The sequence below is a fragment of the Quercus lobata genome, chromosome 5, assembly GCF_001633185.2.
Source record: "Quercus lobata isolate SW786 chromosome 5, ValleyOak3.0 Primary Assembly, whole genome shotgun sequence".
In the NCBI taxonomy this organism is placed as follows: Eukaryota; Viridiplantae; Streptophyta; class Magnoliopsida; order Fagales; family Fagaceae; genus Quercus; species Quercus lobata.
In genome coordinates, this window is record NC_044908.1 from 64,794,772 (window position 1) to 64,815,090 (window position 20,319).

Genomic DNA, 20,319 nt, shown 5'->3' on the forward strand with positions numbered 1-20,319 from the left:
TTAGGTGGTAAGTGTGATATATTTTTTTTTGCTCAATTTAATAATAATAGTAATAAAAAAAGTTATCCAACCCATGGGTTGGACTTATGTGATGAGTTGGGTTGAGTTGAATTTTTTTTAACCCACCATGGTGGGTTGGGTCAAAAAATCCTCTCAACCCGACCCAACCCGACTCATGCACGCCCCTATGCACAAATTTATTTATATAGAAAAGAAAAACCAAACTGATATGGACTACCTTGTGTATTCAAATCCCTCCGTCTCCGTCCCAAAAGAAACTTATTTGGACACTCAAGCCCGTTTGCGTGACCAAATGGAGCGCTTCTCTAACTCAAAGGCCCTTAAATCAGTAAATGGAAGTCTTTTGGAATCCTAAAATGATTGATTGCTGATATGGACTACCTTACTTGACATGTAAACAATGTTTATAGAATGCACCTCTAAGTTTGGTATCTTTTTTTTTTTTTTTTTTGATAAGTAAAAAGATGTATATTCAAAGAAACTACCTCATGCTAAAATCATAAGGCAGAGGTAAAAAGTACAGAAAAAGATAATAAAAAAACAGAAAGAAAAAATACTAATTACAAAGAAGGGATCTAAGGAACATAAGGAGAGAATCACTAGTGGTGAGTCCCCAAGTTCTAGACCAATCAAAAAGGGTGCCACTGAAAGTAGCCAATAACTGATCATCGGAACTTTCCATGTTGTGAAATGGAATTTGCCTATTTAATGAAGTTGATTTGTTTTATGGTTAGTGTGAATAGAGTAGAACTAATTTTCGGCCAACTTTACTCTACTCTCCCTCCATCCAAATTGGATGAGTTCATTGGGAGAGATAGTTGGGAAAAATTATTAGTGCAAGGTAATAAGCTAACACCAGGCGATAAAGCTATTGGGGTGAAGAAAGTGGTGCTCATGGTTATTTCTGAGGCTTGTCATACTCTTATGGGTGTTACAAACTTAATTCTTGAGGGGGATGATGCACTTTCAGTAATATTTCCTTTTGTTTGTTGGAATTAAGTTCTAAATTGGCGAATAGTGTCTAATTGTTTATAATTTAGGGATATACACTTCCTTCTAAAATCTTTTACTTGCATAATTCAGTCCAGTTAATAAGCCTTTTATTACGTATTGAGGATTGTTCCCATCATCGATTTTCATGAGGCCCAGATAGTCATTCTTTTTTAGTTGTAAATTACAATTCATTTGCTTAGCCCAAGAGAGATTTATTCACCCCCCCCCCCCCCCCCACATCTACATGCGTGGTTTTCACTAGGAAAAATAAATGAAATCTTGCTACATGCACCAAATAATACACTAAAAATTTAAATTAGTGTTATTACTTATTAGAACTTGCCACACCATCAAATTTCATTGAAGTTAATGGAAATACCCTATAATGCAAAACATGGGAGGTCACAAAATAAACATAGATTCATATTCTAAGGGTAGATCACAAGAGTTGTATCTATTGTTTACCCTTATAAATTTAAAGAGCTATAAATTTTGATTGATCAAAATTGTATGAAAAAAAATTCTTGAGAGTTCTTGACATTTGTGTGTATATATATATATATATATATATATGAGCAAGATTTAGGAATAGTACTTAGGTGCTATTCTTTAAGTTCCTCTTTTAAGATTCTGCCATGTGACTTTTTTTTAATGGATAGAAGTGTATTTTTTAAGTTAAGTAGCCACATGGCAGAATTTTAAGAGGGAAACCTAAAGAACAACCCCTAAGGTATTGTACATAAATTTTGTCCTATATATATATATTATTCAATGACTAGCAAACTATTTAGTTGTGGTTGGTTGACTATTTCATTGACTTGGGGTTCTTTCTCATAAGTGCTATGCCTATATCCTGCACACGCACTATATCCATATACATATGTGTTGATAGCTTTTGGCAAAAATCTCTCTCTCTATCTACTAAATATAGTTTTTTAAGGCCGAACGATAGCAAGCTATTAGACTTGGACATGCGGATCTGCGATTACTAGCAATTCCAACTTCTTGATCCAAAATTGCAGAGAACAATCCAAATTGAGACAATCTTCTTAGATTCGCTTCATCTTACAACCTTGCTTTCTATTAAAATTGTCATTGTAACACGTGCATGACCCAGCTCGTAACGGCCATGCAAACTTAACGTCATCCCCACCTTCCTCCAAAATATCATTGACAACTCTTCGTTAGTGTCACACACACTTTTTTTGTTTATTTGGAGCCAAAACTAAAGAAGTAGTAATTTGACAATTGTGGAGATTTTTTTTTTTAAAATAACAAAAATAACGCTAAACATTAATAAAGAGCTTATTTGGATAGAGAATAAATATTTTTGCTATAAAGTTGAATTTGTTTAGTTAGGTATAAGGAAAGAAGAAGAAAGAGGTGGGATGTTGCACAGAACAATCCAAATTGAGGCAATCTTCCCTTACAAACTTGTTTTCCATTGTAATTTTCATTGTGAAACATTCGTGGCCTAGCCTATAATGACTGCTAAATTAATGTCATCGAACCTTCACAATATCACTGAGCGCTCCTTGTGAGTGCCAACATTCACACGCACCTTTTTGTTTGCATCGAAGCCAAAACTAAATAATTAATAATTTGACAATTATAGAGATCTCTTTAGTGACAAAAATACTGCTAACCTTTAATAAAAAACTTATTTTCATGGAAAATAATATTTTTGTTATAAAATTAACATTATTTAGTTAGTTTTAAGGAAAAATGAAGTAAGAGGTTCGATGCTGCAAAGAACAATCCAAATAAAGGCAACCTTCATGGATTCACTTTGCCTTACAATTGCAATTGTCATTGTAACATGTGTGTGTCTCGGCCTATAATGACCGTGCAAACGTAACGTCATCTCCACCTTCCTCCAAAATATCACTGATAGTTCCTTGTGAGTTCCACACACCCCTTTTTGTCTATTTCAGAGCCAAAACTAAAGATTTAATAATTTAACAATTATAGATTTTTTAAAAATATGATAAAGTAATGGCAAACATTAATAACATATTATTTGGATGGAAAATGAATATTTTTGTTATAAAATTAACTTTTTTTTTGGGGATAGTTTTAAGGAAAAAAGAAGCAAGATGTGAAATGTTGTAGAGGACAATCCAAATTTGAGGCAATCTTATTGGATTTGCTTGGACTTACAATAGTGGTAGCTTTATGAATTTTTTTTAAGGTGGTCACCAAGAAATTTTAATTATATAAAATCTAACAAAGTAATAACTTGAATATATCAATGTTACCAAAAAAACGCATAAATACATGAAGTATTACAATTTCTTTCTACTAATAAAAAGAAAAAAAGGTTTGACAATAGATAAAGTGGGAATTGATAATGCTGAGATGAAAGTAATAAATTAAGAGAGAGAGAGAGAGAGAGAGAGAGAGAGAGAGAGAGAGAGAGAGAGAGAGAGAGAGAGAGAGAGAGAGATATTTGTTACAACTGTGAGTTGAGTCACTAAGGAGTAAGGAGAGAAAAATTGTTGCGACTGCAAAGCTAAAAAAAGTATAACTGTCGTCACCATCAAGGAGAACTCACAACAACAATATTTTTCTTAATATAATTCTTTAAGGAAAAATGAAATTATGAACTATTTTAATTATTGAATAGGTTGAATGAGTTACAAATTTAAAAAATTAGCGATTTTTATCTTTTTCTTGAATAATTTGTTCACTGGTTGTTTGGTCTTGTCTTGTCTTGTATTTGTTTGATTTATGTTTGTTGTTATTTGGGTTAATATTTATTGTTGTTATTTAAGTTTTTTTAAAAAAATGATTAAGGATTATGTTTTAGGGGGTAGAATTAATTTTGGAGTAATGATACATCCACAACATTTTTAGAATAACTTATGCAAAAAGCTGTTATTGGTGGGTAAAAAATAATATCAGTATCGGAATCAAATTAGAATCAATAATAGCTTACCACATTAGATTTATTGTGAAATTATTGTGAAAAGTTTTGTGAATGTAGCACTATTTTTATTTTTATTGAACCCAAATTTTTGTAATTCTCAAGTCAGGGTATCCAATATTTTTATTAAGGTGATCATAAAAGGTTAGTTTAGCACATAATTATTTTTTGGCAAGTGGAGTTGCCACCCTAGCTTGCATGTGGAGCTGCCACCAATGCCTTACAACCTTACTTTCCATTGTAATTGTCATTGTAACCCGTGTGTGGTTCAGGAAGAGGTACCTCATGTGGGTCCCACATATTGTGAAGAGAGGTCTTTTGAGATCGTCTGATAAGATAATTTTCAGTGGCCCAACCCATAACGGCCATGCAAACTTAATTAGCTTCATCCTCACCTTCCTCCAAAGTATTACTAGCAACTTCTTGTGAGTGTTGCATGCACCTTTTTATTTGTTTTGGAGTCAAAACTAAAGATTTAATAATTTGATGATTATGGAGTTTTTTTAATTTTTTCAAATGAAAAAAATAATGGTAAACATTAATAAACATCTTATTTGGAAGGAAAATAAATTTTTTTGTTTTGTTTTTTGTTTTTTGTTTTTTGTTTTTTGTTTTTTGTTTTTTTTTTTGTTTTGTTTTTTGTTTTTTGTTTTTTGTTTTTTGTTTTGGTTTTTTTTTTTTTTTTGTGTGTTTTAACATCAACTTTGTTTAGCTAGTTTTAAGGAAAAAAGAAGTATTAGGTGGGATGTTGCAAAAAAAAAATCCAAATTTGAAGCAATTGTTTTAGATTTGCTTCACCTTACAACTTTGTTTTCCATTATACTTGCCATTGTAACATGTGTGTGGCCTTGAAGAAGGTATCACATGTGGTTTCCATATATTGTGAGAGAGAAATCTTATAAGACTGTCTCATAAAATAATTTTTGGTGGCTCAGCCTATAATGGCCTTGCAAACTTAGCATCGTCCCCCATCTCTCTCCAAATTAAATATCACCAACAACCCCCCGAAAATGCCGCACCTTCCTCCAAAAGATTCTCGGAAATTCCGCACCTTCCTCCAAAAGCTCCTCGAGAATGCTGCACTCACCTTTTTGTTTATTTCGGAGCCAAAACTAAAGAATTAATAACCTAACAATTATAGAAAATTTTGAATTAATAATTTGACAATTATATCATTTTTTTTTTAATGTTAAATGAACAATCAAATTTTTGTAAATTCTCGAGGAAAGCAAGTTGACTTAGGGATACTTCGCAACCACTTATAAACCTAAGATTTAACTAGTTAAAATTCATAGTAAGACTCATTATACACCCACATAACATACACTCAAACAATCCAATTTGGAGTATCATAGGTTGCCTAGTGATTGTCTCCTACGTAAAAAAGATAAGCCAAATCTCTTTTCTTAAAGGCAAAATAACCGTTGATTCTTCATGGATAAGAAGGCCATTAATGAATTCAAGCAATGCCTTGAAAGAACTAGTTGTTTCCACAACAAAAACCTGAATCTCTACTAGATTTTCATTTTTCATCGTTTTATATATGAACACGTGGCCGTAAAAGGCTACAACATATGCATGCATATGAAGCTGCTGGATGATAAAATGTAATAATGGAATACAGATTTTCTTACCAAAATGGCAAATACAATTTCATTACTCTTTGACTACTTGTCAGCTGCTTCAAAAGCTCTCCCTATATGAACTCCTAGATTCTTTTCTTGCAATTTTTCCATTCCTAAACAGTGCTCCAGATTTCTTTCTTAAGGGAACCCTCTAAGTTTCAATCTCCACGATTTCCTCTAGCTATTTCTCCAACTTCCTTTCCTAATATGGAAGACTTCAGAGCTGGAAATATTGGTGGTTCATCTGCTTCGGATCCTGGTCATGAGGATGACTCAAGTTAGCTTCAACTTTCAAATTATAATTATAATTATATATATAAATCTACTTTTTACTGTAAACATCTTTTATATTTTTGTTTCTTGTGATGATTATATGTCCTAATCCCCCGCTTAATTAGATTACCGATATGTGTAGAGACTGCTTTTTGCTTACTCAATTTAGTCAGATTAACATGGAATATGAATAATCTAGAACAATTCCGAGGGTTTTAGTAAGTTTGGAATGGAGGAAAGAGGAAGAGGAGTGGAGAATAGAGGGTGGCCGGAATATGCTAAAATTTAGTATATATACGTACTTATGACAACATAGTGAATAGGAAGTTGATATGTTGTGTATGGTTCAACTTACACTATATTCTGAATTTTTGACATGTTTTCAACTGTTGTTATGCAGAAGCAGCAGAAGATTTATCATTTGAAGCAATACAGTATGAGTTTTTTGGAAAGAGTGCAATAGAGGACGAACTGAAAGACTCAGAGGATGAAATGGATGATGATCCATTTGAGGGGTCTCAATATGAGACATTCCCATCATCTGAAAATCACAAGGTTAGATCTTCATCTTCTGATATGCATGCAAACTTATGTTAGCCTGAATAATTTCTGTTAATTGTTTTTTTTTTTTTTTTTGGTCGAACTGTTGTTTAATGCTTATTATATCTTCTAGAGTGATGATAAATTATATAGAGCAAGGGACGATTAAGTCCAAAATAAAGCTATTCTATGAAATATATAGACGTGACATGACATGTATCCATATTATATTATTATTTCTAAAAAAAAATCTTGTATTATTGTTACCTGGAAATAGTATGAATAAAACGGTATGGACATTGTTTGGTTGGTGTAAAAATTATTAATTTGACTTTTATACTTACAGTCACAGGAAAATTATTATATATTTTCAGAATATACTTTTTCCCTTTCACAGAGGGATGGGTTCCACTCACCATGGGACCCACCTCTATGTGAGAGGAAAGGAACATATTCCTAGAGTATATAATAAAAACCTACAACCTCTACTTCCGGAGTGAATATATAGAAGTTTTTTATTTAACTTTTTTCATCTTTCCACACCTACAATATCATTGAAATGCAAGTATCTAAGAATGCTAGTATTATATGTGTGGTTGAGAATTGAACATTTTTTTTTTTTTTTGCCTTTTTCTTCATGTTTGCAGGGTAAAGGCGAGTGTTCATACAAAGTTGATGATCTCGCAACTGCTTTTACAAAGGTCAGCTTTCTTGCATATGTTGTTAGAATTTCGTTGATTAGTTATTAGTAAAGATCGATATCTATGACTTCATATATTAAAAAATATGAGAAAGAAAGAGAAAGAGATAGAAGAGAATTAACATGGACTGTTTTTGTAAATAAATTCTCGAGGTTGACGAAGCTAGTGGAGAGAATAGAGGATAGAATACAGATCATGTCTTTCTAGGCTATGTATGTTATACACACTGCTCGTTGTAACTGAAAAGGTGACTTTTTAAAGTTTGAAATCATGACTTAAAATCACGTTTTCAGTAATAATTGGTTGTGTGTGCAACATGCTTTTCCCTTTCTTTCTTCTTTGTATTTCTTGTTCTATGTATTTTCTATTCAGATCCAAGCTTTCTTCTTCTTCGAACACCACATCTTGCTCAAATATACCTAACAATCTTTCTTCACAAGCCCCACTGTAGCTTCTTTCTAACATGTCCAATCTATGTTGGTAACATTGTACTATAAAAGCTATATTCTCTGAAGGCATCAATTCACAAAGATACGTAGAGTGGTTTCATCACTAGAACTTGTGAATCCTCTACTCATTTCTCAAGGACAATGTAAACAATCTAACAAATAAAATGTTGGGTATATACGTGTAAATAAAATTTCATATTGAGCAATAATGACAAAAGTAAATGGTTTATATGACATAGTTGGACCAAATTTATAAGCTCAAGCTTTTAGGTTAAGCGGTGTTTCTGTGTGTTAACTACCATAACTTCCTGCAAGGGTGTCAATTCCTTTACTCAAGATTTTGCTCATCTTCCAACTAAGAAATCATAGATTTTGCAGTATATAATATGTCTAGGTCTTACAAAATAAATCTCAAAGTTCGTTCTTACCCTGTAAGCATTGCCTCAGTGACAAGATGCATAAACTTGCATACTGATGACTCCTGTCTCAAAGTTCTTTCTTACACTGTAAGCATTGCCTTTGCTTCAGTAGCAAGATGCATAAACTTGCATTGTGATGACTCCTGCCCCACCTCATATAATGGATTCAAATATTACTTACAGTTTGTGGATAATTTTACTTTTGCTTGGGTTTTCTTGATAAAACATAAATATAATATCCTGACTACATTTATGCACTTCGAAATTACTATATAAAAAAATAAAAAATAAAAACTCGCTTTCCACCAAAATGCAAGTCCTTCACATAGATTGTGGTGGAAAATATACTAAAAAATGAGTTTCAACGATTCTACTCTTTAAATAATATTCTTCATGAGCTTTCATATTCATATACTCCACAAAAAAAATGGTTGTGGAAAGAAAACATAGACATATAATTAAGAGTCGAGCAGCCTTAACGATGATATCTCATACCAAGTTGCTACCCTCAGTATCCACATTTGTTTTCTTGATTAATTGACCTCCCTCTTTAGTGCTTAATTTCATATCTCCATGGGAAAATATGTTTCAAGCCAAACCAGGTCTTTCTCAACTTATAACTTTTGGATGTACTTTCTATCCTTTCCTACGTCCTTATAATAAGCATAAACTACAACATAGTTCATTTTCTTGGGCTATTTTTCAGTTTCAGAATGCTAAATTTTTTTTGATAAAACAACAAATCAAGTTTACATATATTTTTAGACATGTTTGTTCGAAGAGTCTTGTCTTTTCCTTTTCTACAACTCACACTCTTTCTTCTTCTTTAACACATTCTCATGACTCATCTTCCTCCATTGATTACTCTTCTTGGTTATCATCACTTATGTATCTTCATTCTTGTCCTATACCATCTATTCTTGCACCTTCTTCTACTCCTAACCACCTTCATATGCACCTACCCTTAATTCACCTATCAGTAGCTCTCTTTCACCAGCTACTACCTCATCCCAAACAGCAGCTGGTATCTTATCCCAAAAACCAGTTGTCACCTCGTCTCAAGTACCAGCACTAACAGCTCTTTCTTCACTAGAATCTATTCCACCACCACTACCTCCACCTATCTTATCTCTTCCACTAATAAACACCCCATACAAGCACTATCCGTAAGTGGCGTTTCTAAGCCTAACTTGTGCTAAAAAGCTCATATTAACCATACAATTACTAAACCATCTATTTATAAAAAACATTTCTCAGTTTTCACAATGGTGTTTAGTAAAGGATGATAAATTAATTATGTGGTCTCCAACGACAAGGCACTTGGTCCCTTGTCTCACCACCAACAGATAAAAATATTGTGTGATGCAAGTGCGTCTATAAATTGAAGCATCACAATGATGGTTCCATGGCAAAAAACGAAGCAAAAGTTGATCTATGATCTCTAGTGAGGTGAGGTGTATATGTTTCAACCCCTGGTTATGTTCATTCCGAATTTTTAGGTTTTATTTGTCGTCTCCACGAGTTGATCTATGATTTCAAATAAGCTCCTAGGGCTTGGTTTGTTAAATTTTACTAGCCACTTGCTTCACTTGGATTTTGTTGAATTTAATGTTGATTCTCCATTGTTTACTTATTGACTTCAAACAAAAAGTCTTTTCTTATGACTCTACATGGATGTAGAGATGAAACTACATAGTGGCTTGGGGGCCATGGCCCTGCAAATTCTCAAAAATTCAATATTCACCTACAAATTTTGTTAAAATTTTCAACCGAAAAAATATATATGAATGCTCTTCCAAATTTCCCTTCTTACTTTTTATATTTATTATTAATTGGCCCCTTCAATCATGAAATTTTAGTTCCACCCTTATTTTATATGTGTGTGTGTCCCTAGAGCTTGAAAGAATGGAGGTAATAAATGACAACTAATGTGGAATCCAAAGGGATAAATAGGTTACAAAGTATATAGAAACTCATAGGAAAATGCTAAAATACTACACATTTTACTATATAATCTTTACAGGTTGATATAACATGGATCTTATTAGTAAACTTTAAATTATAATAAATGAATGCTAGAATTACCTCTTTTTTTTTTTTTTTTTTAATGATTAGTAACATATCAATTTGTAAATGATATGTAGTGAAATTTATAATATCTCTAATATCACTCGAACATCAATTTATCTACTAGATGAATTTATGTAATTTTATATAAAAACACACACATAGGTGTTTTCATTATTATATTGAACATAAAACTTTTGAATTTCTAATTGTTTTTCAATAATGCACCTCCATTTCACTTGTTTGTTACAGCTAAACAGGATTTGCGAACCAAGCCTAGGCTTCACCAGCGTCGAAAGTGAGTAAACCAAACAAGTGCATTGCTTAATGTCACTTCATTTTCTAGTTAATCATTCTATGAGCTTACCTATATGCTATATAGCCTAATTTCAATATTCATGCATTTGTTGTTGTTGTTGTTATTATTATTATTATTTTGCCATGCTTCACGTACTACTTTCTGAGTCTCTTGCCTATCAGCTTAATATTCTGGATGAACATAATTTCTTTAGATACGGCACATAGATTTTTCTGTGTGTGTTAGGTTTTTATTTTTATTTTTATGAACACTCTCTTTGGTGGTTAGGTCTCCCTTCAGTTAGTCCAGTAATGCCACAACCATACAGAAGATGGAGTGGTACTATAAAATGGTTTAGCAATGAAAGGAGCTATGGTTTCATAAGGCCAATCAATGGTGGTGAAGACATATTTGTCCACTACTCTTCTGTGAAGTCTGATGGCTACATACGTATACGGGCTGGCACTCTGGTCGAATTCGACGTTGTGGGCGGGCATTGGCGTGAAAAAAGATTGAAAGCAATCAACGTGACTGGTCCTGGTGGAACTTTGCTTCAAGACAGTAGGAGAAGAGCCATTAATATTGCAACTGGCAGTGGCAGCGGGAGTACTACTGGTAGCAATGCTGAAACTCGTCCTTGTCTTGGGCCATGCTATAGGTGCGGCGAGATGGGTCATATAGCAAAGTACTGCTTCCTTGGTAGAAAGAATGACACTGCTGCTGCATGGCCAGGGTTTGGACAGAAAACATGGATTGGCGTTGCTTGGTGCCATTTCTGTGGCCAGCTTGGTCATTTGGCAAGTAATTGTCTCACTGTTAGTCCTAGGAAGTGAGTTATGGAGGCTATAGCTCACTAGCATTTTCAAGTTTGAATAAATGAAAGCCTAATTAAGCGGGGACTGCTTTTTTTTTTTTTTTTTTTTTTTTTTTCTTTTTTTTTTTTTTTTTTCTCTTTTTTTCTTTTGCATTAAGGTGTTTGTAATAATGAATAATCAATACTTTTGTATTAAAACCTATGCATTTGTCTTCCCTACTTTATACGTCTTTCTTGCGTTGCTTGTTGGGAAATTTTTTTAAATAGAGTAAATTATACTTTAGAGACGTTCCCTTTCCTTTAGGCTTGTACTTTGAACAAGCTTGGAGGGGGGAATTAATTTCCTTTTTATTTCACTTTCCCATAGGTTTTTAAAATTACATATAGCTTTTTAAAAAAAAAAAATAAAATAAGAAAAACTCTTCTAATTGCTCAAAACAAGTTTTTTTTTTTGGGTAAAACCTACATTTACAAACTTCAATGAGCTCCATGCACTAATTACATTGGGGCTTTGTTTCTGGTTATCCTCTTTGCTAAATCTTTTAATTTTCTCTATTCAAGAGAATAATTGGTAGTCTTTTTTTTCACCGAATATGGTAGGCCTTAAATATGTATTTTTTTTAATTGATAATTATAATAGGGTGGGGGTATTCGAACTCTGGTCATATCTGTTATTCTGTTAAAAACACAAAGAAATATCAGTTAAACTATAAGATTTTTGACTTATTTATTACGTCACCTTTAAAGGTAATTCACAAAATTATTTTTTTTTGGGTACATGTCATGTCATTGTTTAGCCATCCTCTCCCCTCTTATACATTACTTGGGAAATTTCCCAAATTGTTTCTCAAATAAAGCATAGGATCTTTTCTTCTATAGGGTGAGATTTTTGTAATGTTTCTTGACTAGGCTAACTCTTAAATCCATAGTCCATACTTTAACAACCTGGGCTTCCATTTGAAATTTCTGGGGGCCCACTGCGTACCATCTATTCCATCTCCAGCAGCTGGGTTAGCTCTTTTGGAATAAGCTTATTAGAGATGGTCCCCCTACGATAATTAGAACGATAGAGTCGGCAATCGGCACCTTACTTGCTCAGAAAAAAGGGAAAAAGAAAAGAAAAGAAAATTGAAAGTGCATTGGGTTTTCTCTTTTATGTTTGATTTGACACTTGAAACTATTTTGTGAGCGTGACGGCAATGTCAATTTCTCTTTAATTCTGCTTTAGTAATCCTAAACATTGGCTGCAAATTACAAGTCAATACCAAGTTTGGCGAGCGTTGAATTGAATGAATCAAATTCAAAGCTGATCTTTACGAATTGCCGAATCCAGACGGCTTTCCTGCAGACTTAAACAACTAGCCCTCTATTGTCTTATAGAGAATATTTCGAATAATTAAATTGTGCCTGAAATATTTCCTCAAAGAAAGAAAAAATTTGTGTATATATGAAAATAATGATTTCCTTTGTAAGTATAAAGTATGCATGAAAATACATAATAGGTACTAATATACCTTGTAAATAAAACGAGGATCACTGTGCTTGCAAAATAAATAAATAAAGTATAATATTTTAGCCAATTAAGTTTAAAATTCACTCATATTATGCTATGCAAAATTGTATAAAAATATATGGTTGTTATAATAATTGTACAAATTTACATTAACATTATTTATTTTTATGTATCCTGATGATGAATGAAGAAAATAGATAAATAGTAGTTGTGTGTGAAGAAAAATAAATAATTAAAAAAAATTAATATTTTAATAAAATGTAGTGTAAAATAGATAATCTGATTTAAGGTATTTTGAAAAGAATGAATATACAAAATATTAAAAAAAAAGTAGGTTATTAAGCTAATACGGACAATTTTTTTTTTTTTTGCACAAATTGATGGAAATACTCTAACATATGGATAAGTAATAGTAGGTCATGACTAGTGCAGCTTCATTTGGGTTTTTGTGTTTGATTGATTGAATAATTGAGAGTGCATTGGGTTTTATGTTTTGATTAATTGCAACTTGCTTATTTCATTGGGTTTTATGTTTGATTAATTGTTACGTACATCACTGGTTCCGCAGTTGTAGAAACTTATGAGGTCAATGGCCCACTATGCATATACCAATGGTCTTTTTAAATATATATATATATAATGCATGTAGCCAGGCTGGTAGAGAATGCAGCTTTACTTTGGGGTATAAAACCAGTAACTAACATTTTCTTCACAATGATTGGGGAGCTCCTTATGTAGTCATGTGATATTTTCTGTTTGACTTTTAAACTAAACATGCTTGGTTGATAGGAATGTTGGATATTATAAGTGTTTCCAGTTCTAGATAATATTTATATAAGTAACATAACCCAATATAAATCATCTCATTTTTCTTTTATTCTATTTTATGCTCTAACAATTGCAGTATGTCATGCGTTTTTTTTTCCCCTTCTATTTTAAACTTCGATTATTTTATAACATGCTAAAGGTTTCTTGGTTTGGTGGTATAACTCCCCAAATAGATGAATTTGTTTTTTAGTCATAGACTCTCTTTTGGGGGTGAACTTGAATTAGGCAACTAGCAATTAATCAAAACATAAAACCTTATTAGATGAGTAGTAACTTTGAACAAGATCTCATTTTGAGCAACTGAAAAATATTTCCCATTTTTCAAAGTACTTATAAATGCATTTGAATGGATGGGGAGTGCAAACATGCATTCGAAAAATTCAGTACTTTTCATTAGTGAAAATCACAAGAAAATGCAGGGCCTACTTTTAAGCTCATACCATTGTTGTAGTGATTTTCTATCCCCTCAATAAATCCCTACATAGACCGAATGTCTAGAGGACTCATTCAGCGGTCTGTTGAATTGAGTGAATTTGACATTATGCAGGCCATAGCAAACTTTGTGGTAGAATTCACACTTCATGAGGATACAAAGCAAGAGTGTACAAAAGACTCCCAATACAAAGAACAAAGTGAAGACCAATATTAGGTCATTGATGTAAATGAGTCTTCAAATCACCAAGTAGGCATATCATAGTTGGTGTTGACTTCCCTTAGAGGGGCAAAACCGAATTAAGCAATATTTTTGGAGTTCCCAACCACCAACAATGAGACTAAATAGGAAGCCTTAACATTTGGACTAGAGCTCATGAAGGTAGTAGGGATTAACCGGGTCGTTATCAATAATGACTCGTAATTGGCCATAGGGCAAGAACAAGTGAGCTATGAGGCTAAGGAGGACTGAATGATTGAAGTAATACATGGAGAAGTTCAAAAGGTTTGAGGTAACTTTAGCAAGTTCAAAATCAAGAATGTACAATATGAGCAAAATGCATGGGCAAACAGACAAACTAGCGTTGACACTAGAGTTCAACCCTCAAAGCTCGGCCCTTATTGAACTCATGACTGAGCCATCCATTTTGAAGTAAGTGAATTGGGATTTACCACATCGTGAATTATACATAAAGTTGACTATCAACTTATTGGTATTATGATTATATTCAATTCACTCATTTCAAAATAGATGGATAAGAATAGGATTGTATTGCACGAACTCCATGATAAAGTTATCTTAAAAAATCCAAAGGATCTTAACTATAAAACTCTATATGTTTTCCTAGACATTTAAACTAAGCTAATTACTTTCGCAATTTAAAAATATAAAATATTAATTCAAGAATTTACTTTTTATTTTTTTAATATTTATATATGGATAAAGTTTGGTAACAAACTTGGTAGTAGTCTAAGATTATAACTCCCACTAAAAATTTAACATGGTTACATATTTTGAAGATCTAACCATTGAATTGCATTTTGTACATGTTCATCAACACACATGTCAAATTTCATGTCAATCAGATGTTATTCACTATTTGATCAATAAACTTATTTTTTATGCATAAATTTAAACTACAAAAACTTAAACTTTAAATATTAGACTGTTGACATAGCTTTTGATCTTTAAATTTCTGAAAATTTTGCAAGTATAGAGAATATAAGAAGAAAATGTAATTCAATGGTGGATATGTAAACTCACATCAAATAAAAAGATATTGAGAGAAGTTGTAATCTTAAAGGTACAACCATTTTTTTTTTTTTTTAAGAAGAAGGTTACAAAAAACTTTGCCCTTTAAATTTTTTGTATTTATAGATTTTTCATAAGATGCTTAATTAATTATAACAAATCATGTTTAATTTCATATACCATTTTAAAAATTCTAAAGTGTTATAATTTAGAAAATATTTCTTTTGAATACAATATTTAACAAAGAACTACATAAACATAAATATAAACATATGCATATACATATACATTAGATTTCTTATAGGCTATATTAAAATTACACCCTCCAAATTTGCCTAAAATTCAATTAAGTTCTGTAACTTAAATTTTGGTCAATTTAGTCCCTAAACTTTTAACATTATTCAATGTTTTTAGATGATCACCATTAAGCAACTAAAATAATGAATTTTTGTTTTATTTTGTTTTTTGTTTAATTTTATTACTCTTAAAATTTGTAAAATTAATAATAAAAATTTGAAAAAAATAAAATAATTAAATTCATAAGAAAATTTAAAAATATTTTATAAAAAATGTAAAAATACACACACAAATATATATATATATATATATATATATAAAATCCTAAGTCATTGTTGGACCATACCTGAAATAACAATGCTAGTACATTGTATCGAATTATAGGGGAGTAAGTCCTATTAGATGCTATAAATAACGACAGATGCTATTAATGAAAAAGAGAAAATATCTATGTGAAAATAATATAATTGAAGGTAAATACACAACATCAAGCCTACAACATACCAAATCCATTTCACATTCATTTTTCTATTAGTTTGTCCCAATTCTTAATAGATAAAAACTAGTTGTATCATATTCAATCAAATAGAGAGAGTGCAAATTCATTCCTAAAATTCTCTCTCCTAAATAAATATATAAATATGAGGATTTACCCCTTTCCCTTTTTTTTTTTATCTTGCATCTTTGTAGTTTATCCGGTTCTCAATACCAACATAGAAATTAACTAATTTAAAAATTTATTGTAGAAGAAAGTGATGTTGGCTATGAATTTAAATATATTATTATTATTATTATTATTATTTTGTCCGGTGACATTGGATCAACTAGAGTGGATAATCAAACAACTTCTTAATCACGAAGAATTGTCATGCATATGGCATCGGTAAAACAAACAAACATGTGAATTTTTTTTGATAAGACAAAACATGTAAATTAGGATAACATTAAATATGACAAAAGTAAGTAAAAAATGATGTTTAAATATTGAAGTTTGTCTAAAACCAAACCTTTTAGGATTTTTAAGTTGTTATATAAACTTTATATACCAATTTAAAAATCCTAAAAGGTCGTAGAAATTAAGAACCATTTGTTTTAAATACAATACTTAAATAAAAACTTTATAAACATAAACATATGCATATACATTTGAATTTTTTTTATAGGCTAAATTACAAATCAAACCATTTAAATTTTACTAAAATTGAATTCAATTCTGTGAATTAAATTTTGGAGTTCAGTTCTCTAACTTTTAACTTCATTCAATTTAGTCCTCAAGTTAATTTATGTTAGGTAATTGTCATTAAATGCCCAAAATAATATTGTTTGTTTTGTTTTTGTTTAAATTTAATTTCTTACATTAAAATTTTTTTATTATAAAATTAATAATTTTTTGAAATGGGCATCCAAGTATTGCACAGCTCCCTATTGAAAGAAGAGTAGTCTTGGGTTGCTAATCACATTTTTCATGTCCACTTTAGATTTCGTGGGCACCTTGGCTGGGCTTTTAGTTGACAATAGGTTAAGTAGAAGGCATTTAATCCAAATTGGCTCAACAAGGACCACTGCGAGGTTGAGCCCCTATGAGAGCAAAGCAAATGTAGAAACTAGACTTAATTATTTAGCCATAAAAAAGACAAAATTAGAAGATCAATATTGGCATTTAAATATTCATTATTGACAAAATTAGCTTTGATATATATATATATATATATATATATATATATATATATATATATCAATAATTTAACAAGTTCACAATAAATAATATGCATATTTTACTTATTTTCTAAAGGCATTCATATGAATAATAACATATTTTTGTAAATAAATTTATACTGGTGAGAAAAATAAGGTATTGGGTAAATCCTTTTACATACATCTTGTTACACAAGAATGTACACACATTTCATTTTTGAATTAAAATTTCACAATTTCAATTAAAATGTTTTGAATTAAAATGTGTGTGTCCGTTTGTGTGTAATTGCACCGTAAGATATTAATATTTTTGGTGTATACTTAATTAGTTAAGGCACGAATACCTTATCTTTAAGATGTTTCGCACTAACATAGGAGCATATTTAGTGTACATCTCCAGGGATGGCTCAATACATTTTAAATATTTTACATCTCCATAGGAGAATATTTTAAATATTCAATAAGTAATATTTATTTAAATTTTTGTACCATAACATTTTAAAAAAAAAATCCTCTTGTTTTTTGAAATGCAAAATTATTAGTTAAGTTTGTTTTTGGGTTTTATTAACTATCTCTTTTACAATTGTTAATAGCTAATCAACTTGATCAACACACTCATAACTATCTCCCCAAGGTATTTCTTTTCCCAACAAGATATTTGTTGGAATATTCACTTGGTCAAGTAATGAGTCTCACATTGGATATTAATGAGAAGAGTGAATGGTTAATATAACATGCTTAAGCTTATACCCATTGGACTTAAGGATTTTGGGTAAAGTGGTATATCTTTATATATTATATTATATTAACTACTCAAGGAGTCTCCCTAAGATATTTCTCTCCCCAACAAGTGGCATCAGAGCCCATAGTGTTGTGTGGCAAGGTGGCAAGGTTAGTTCCTTTCATAGATGGAGCGGGGACGTGGTCCTCTTCACAATTGGAGTGGGGACAAGTGCAAGCCCATGAAGACTATACAATTGATTTGAGAAAAAGACCGAACAAAGGAGTATTCCAATGGTACTAGATAATGTTACGCACAAGGTTTTCATGAACAAGGAAGTGTGGGTCAGGTTTCCATGGATGTGAGTGTGGGTTGACATGTGGTTTCCATGGATGGTGTATGAGAGGTTGATGGATGTGGTTCTCATGGATAGCATACAAGAGGCCCAACGATGTGTTTCCCATAGATGGCATATGAGAGGTCCATGGATGAAGTGTTGGTGAAGGAAATTCCCATAAACAATATGGAGCTAGTAGGACTGCGTGTACGCGAGTACATGTTGTGTGCATGTGTGTGCATTCTCGTATTGTGTTTACGCATACTGTTGGGCTGCGCACGCATGCCCTATGTATGCGCACGCATAGCCATGCTCAAAAACCCTAAATCCTTTTCTGTTTGTTTTTCCCTTGTTTCTCTTTACATGTTTTAGTCTTTGTTTAACCTACTTTATCTATCTTTAAGTTTCTGTTCCTTTTTTTTTTGCTTTTTTTTGTTTTTGTTTTTGTTTTGTTTTTTGTTTGTTTTGTTTTGTTTATTCTATTCCTTTGAAGATTATTAGGGTTTTGTTTTGTTTGAATACCATGAACATGCACATGCCATGACCATGCATTGATGCATAGGTGTAGTGATGCAGTGAGGTAAGTAGGGTAAGTCATGCATAATTATATAAACATGCATTTGTTTTGATTGATGAACATGATATGCTTGGTTGAATCCATTTGTTTTTTATGTCTTGATATCTTGATATGCTTGCTTGAATCTTCCTTGTGATGTTTCTTCCCTTAGTAATACATGCTTAAATGCCATGATAGATGAATACTAGGCTTAGGGATGATTATGTCATGTTTGCTTGCTTTAGATGCATGCTAGTGTGTGTATGAGAATTAGAATAACATGTTAAATTTTCCTTTAATGAGATTAAGACTTGGAATACAACGAGTGGAAGCCAACCCATGGGTCGGGTGGGGTTGGGTGCTTAACATCTTCCCATCTCCATACCTAAACTCCGAACAAGTGCTTTGGTAAAGATCAATCCTTCCACGAAGGGCTCTATATTTATGGTTCCTAGACCTAAACTAGATGACGACTCCATTTACACTCCCACCATGGTCCACCCTAGGCCAAGATGTACTCACCGAAGGGAGGATGACTTGTCGCGGGTGCTTATGCCAACAGGCCCACAAAAAGGTCTTGAAACCCACAAAGAGGTAAGGACTTACACGTGAGAGGAAGATTATTATATATACATGTGTGAATGAAGTTCTGCATTAAATAACAATGACGAAGGAGTGGTTAATATAACATAATTGAGCTCAAACTCATAAGCTTAAACTTTTAGGTCAAGTGATGTCCCAATATGTTATAAATTATAGTTTTCATAAGTTTAAGGATCTAGGTTAAGTGATGTCCTTGTATGTTAATAAAAGCTTCCTATCTTTTTCCTATTAAAAAAAAAAAAAAAATTAGAGGCTCTCCAAGATGTTATCTCCCCAACAATAATGGGGTATTATATTTCAAATTTAAATTTTGTAACAATAAAATTATCAACACAAAATTAATTTATTTTTATTACAATACACCAACAAAATAATCTACATAATCATGATTTTTTGTCGAAAAAGAATATAACAAGTATTAATGTTTTCATTTTCAATAAATCTTAAGCTATAACATTTTTTAACAATTGTTGAATAAGAGATCTGAGGTTCAATCCTCGTCTACACCAAAAATCGATTAGTGTCTTGATCTGATGATATAGAGTACAATCATCAGAAGCATACGCTATAGATTAAAACTCTATATATATATATATATATATATATATATATATATATATTTTTTTTTAAAAAAAAAGGGTTGTGATTGATATATACTAAAAATAATGTTAGTTGTGATCCAATGAAAGTTATATTGTACTAATCATAATCTTCTACATCAACAAGTCACGAAAAAAAATTCTGAAATTTATTGTGTCTTTAGCATTTATTTCATTTTGTTAGAAACTGCATATGGGGAACGACATAAACTTATGCAAGGTTAGGAAAGAGGTGGCAATGAATTCATATTCAAGGAATATATGATCAGTTTTCTGTTTTTGAATTTGTTGGGTTTTGGTAGCTATGAGCTTAGTTTCTTCTTGGCTTTTATTATTGGCTTGATGGGGGTAGGCTGGGGA

At 31.6% G+C, this 20,319-nt stretch overlaps 1 protein-coding gene across 1 annotated transcript; it reads left to right on the forward strand.

The window, feature by feature from the left end:
• The first annotated feature begins 5,572 nt into the window (after window positions 1–5,572).
• On the forward strand, window positions 5,573–11,191 carry LOC115989269 (protein lin-28-like). Its single transcript, XM_031112939.1, has 5 exons — window positions 5,573–5,842; window positions 6,239–6,393; window positions 7,026–7,079; window positions 10,267–10,312; window positions 10,601–11,191. Exons 1-5 carry the CDS (start codon window positions 5,773–5,775, stop codon window positions 11,143–11,145), a joined length of 870 nt encoding a protein of 289 aa, XP_030968799.1. The 5' UTR covers window positions 5,573–5,772; the 3' UTR covers window positions 11,146–11,191.
• The last annotated feature ends 9,128 nt before the right edge of the window (window positions 11,192–20,319 follow it).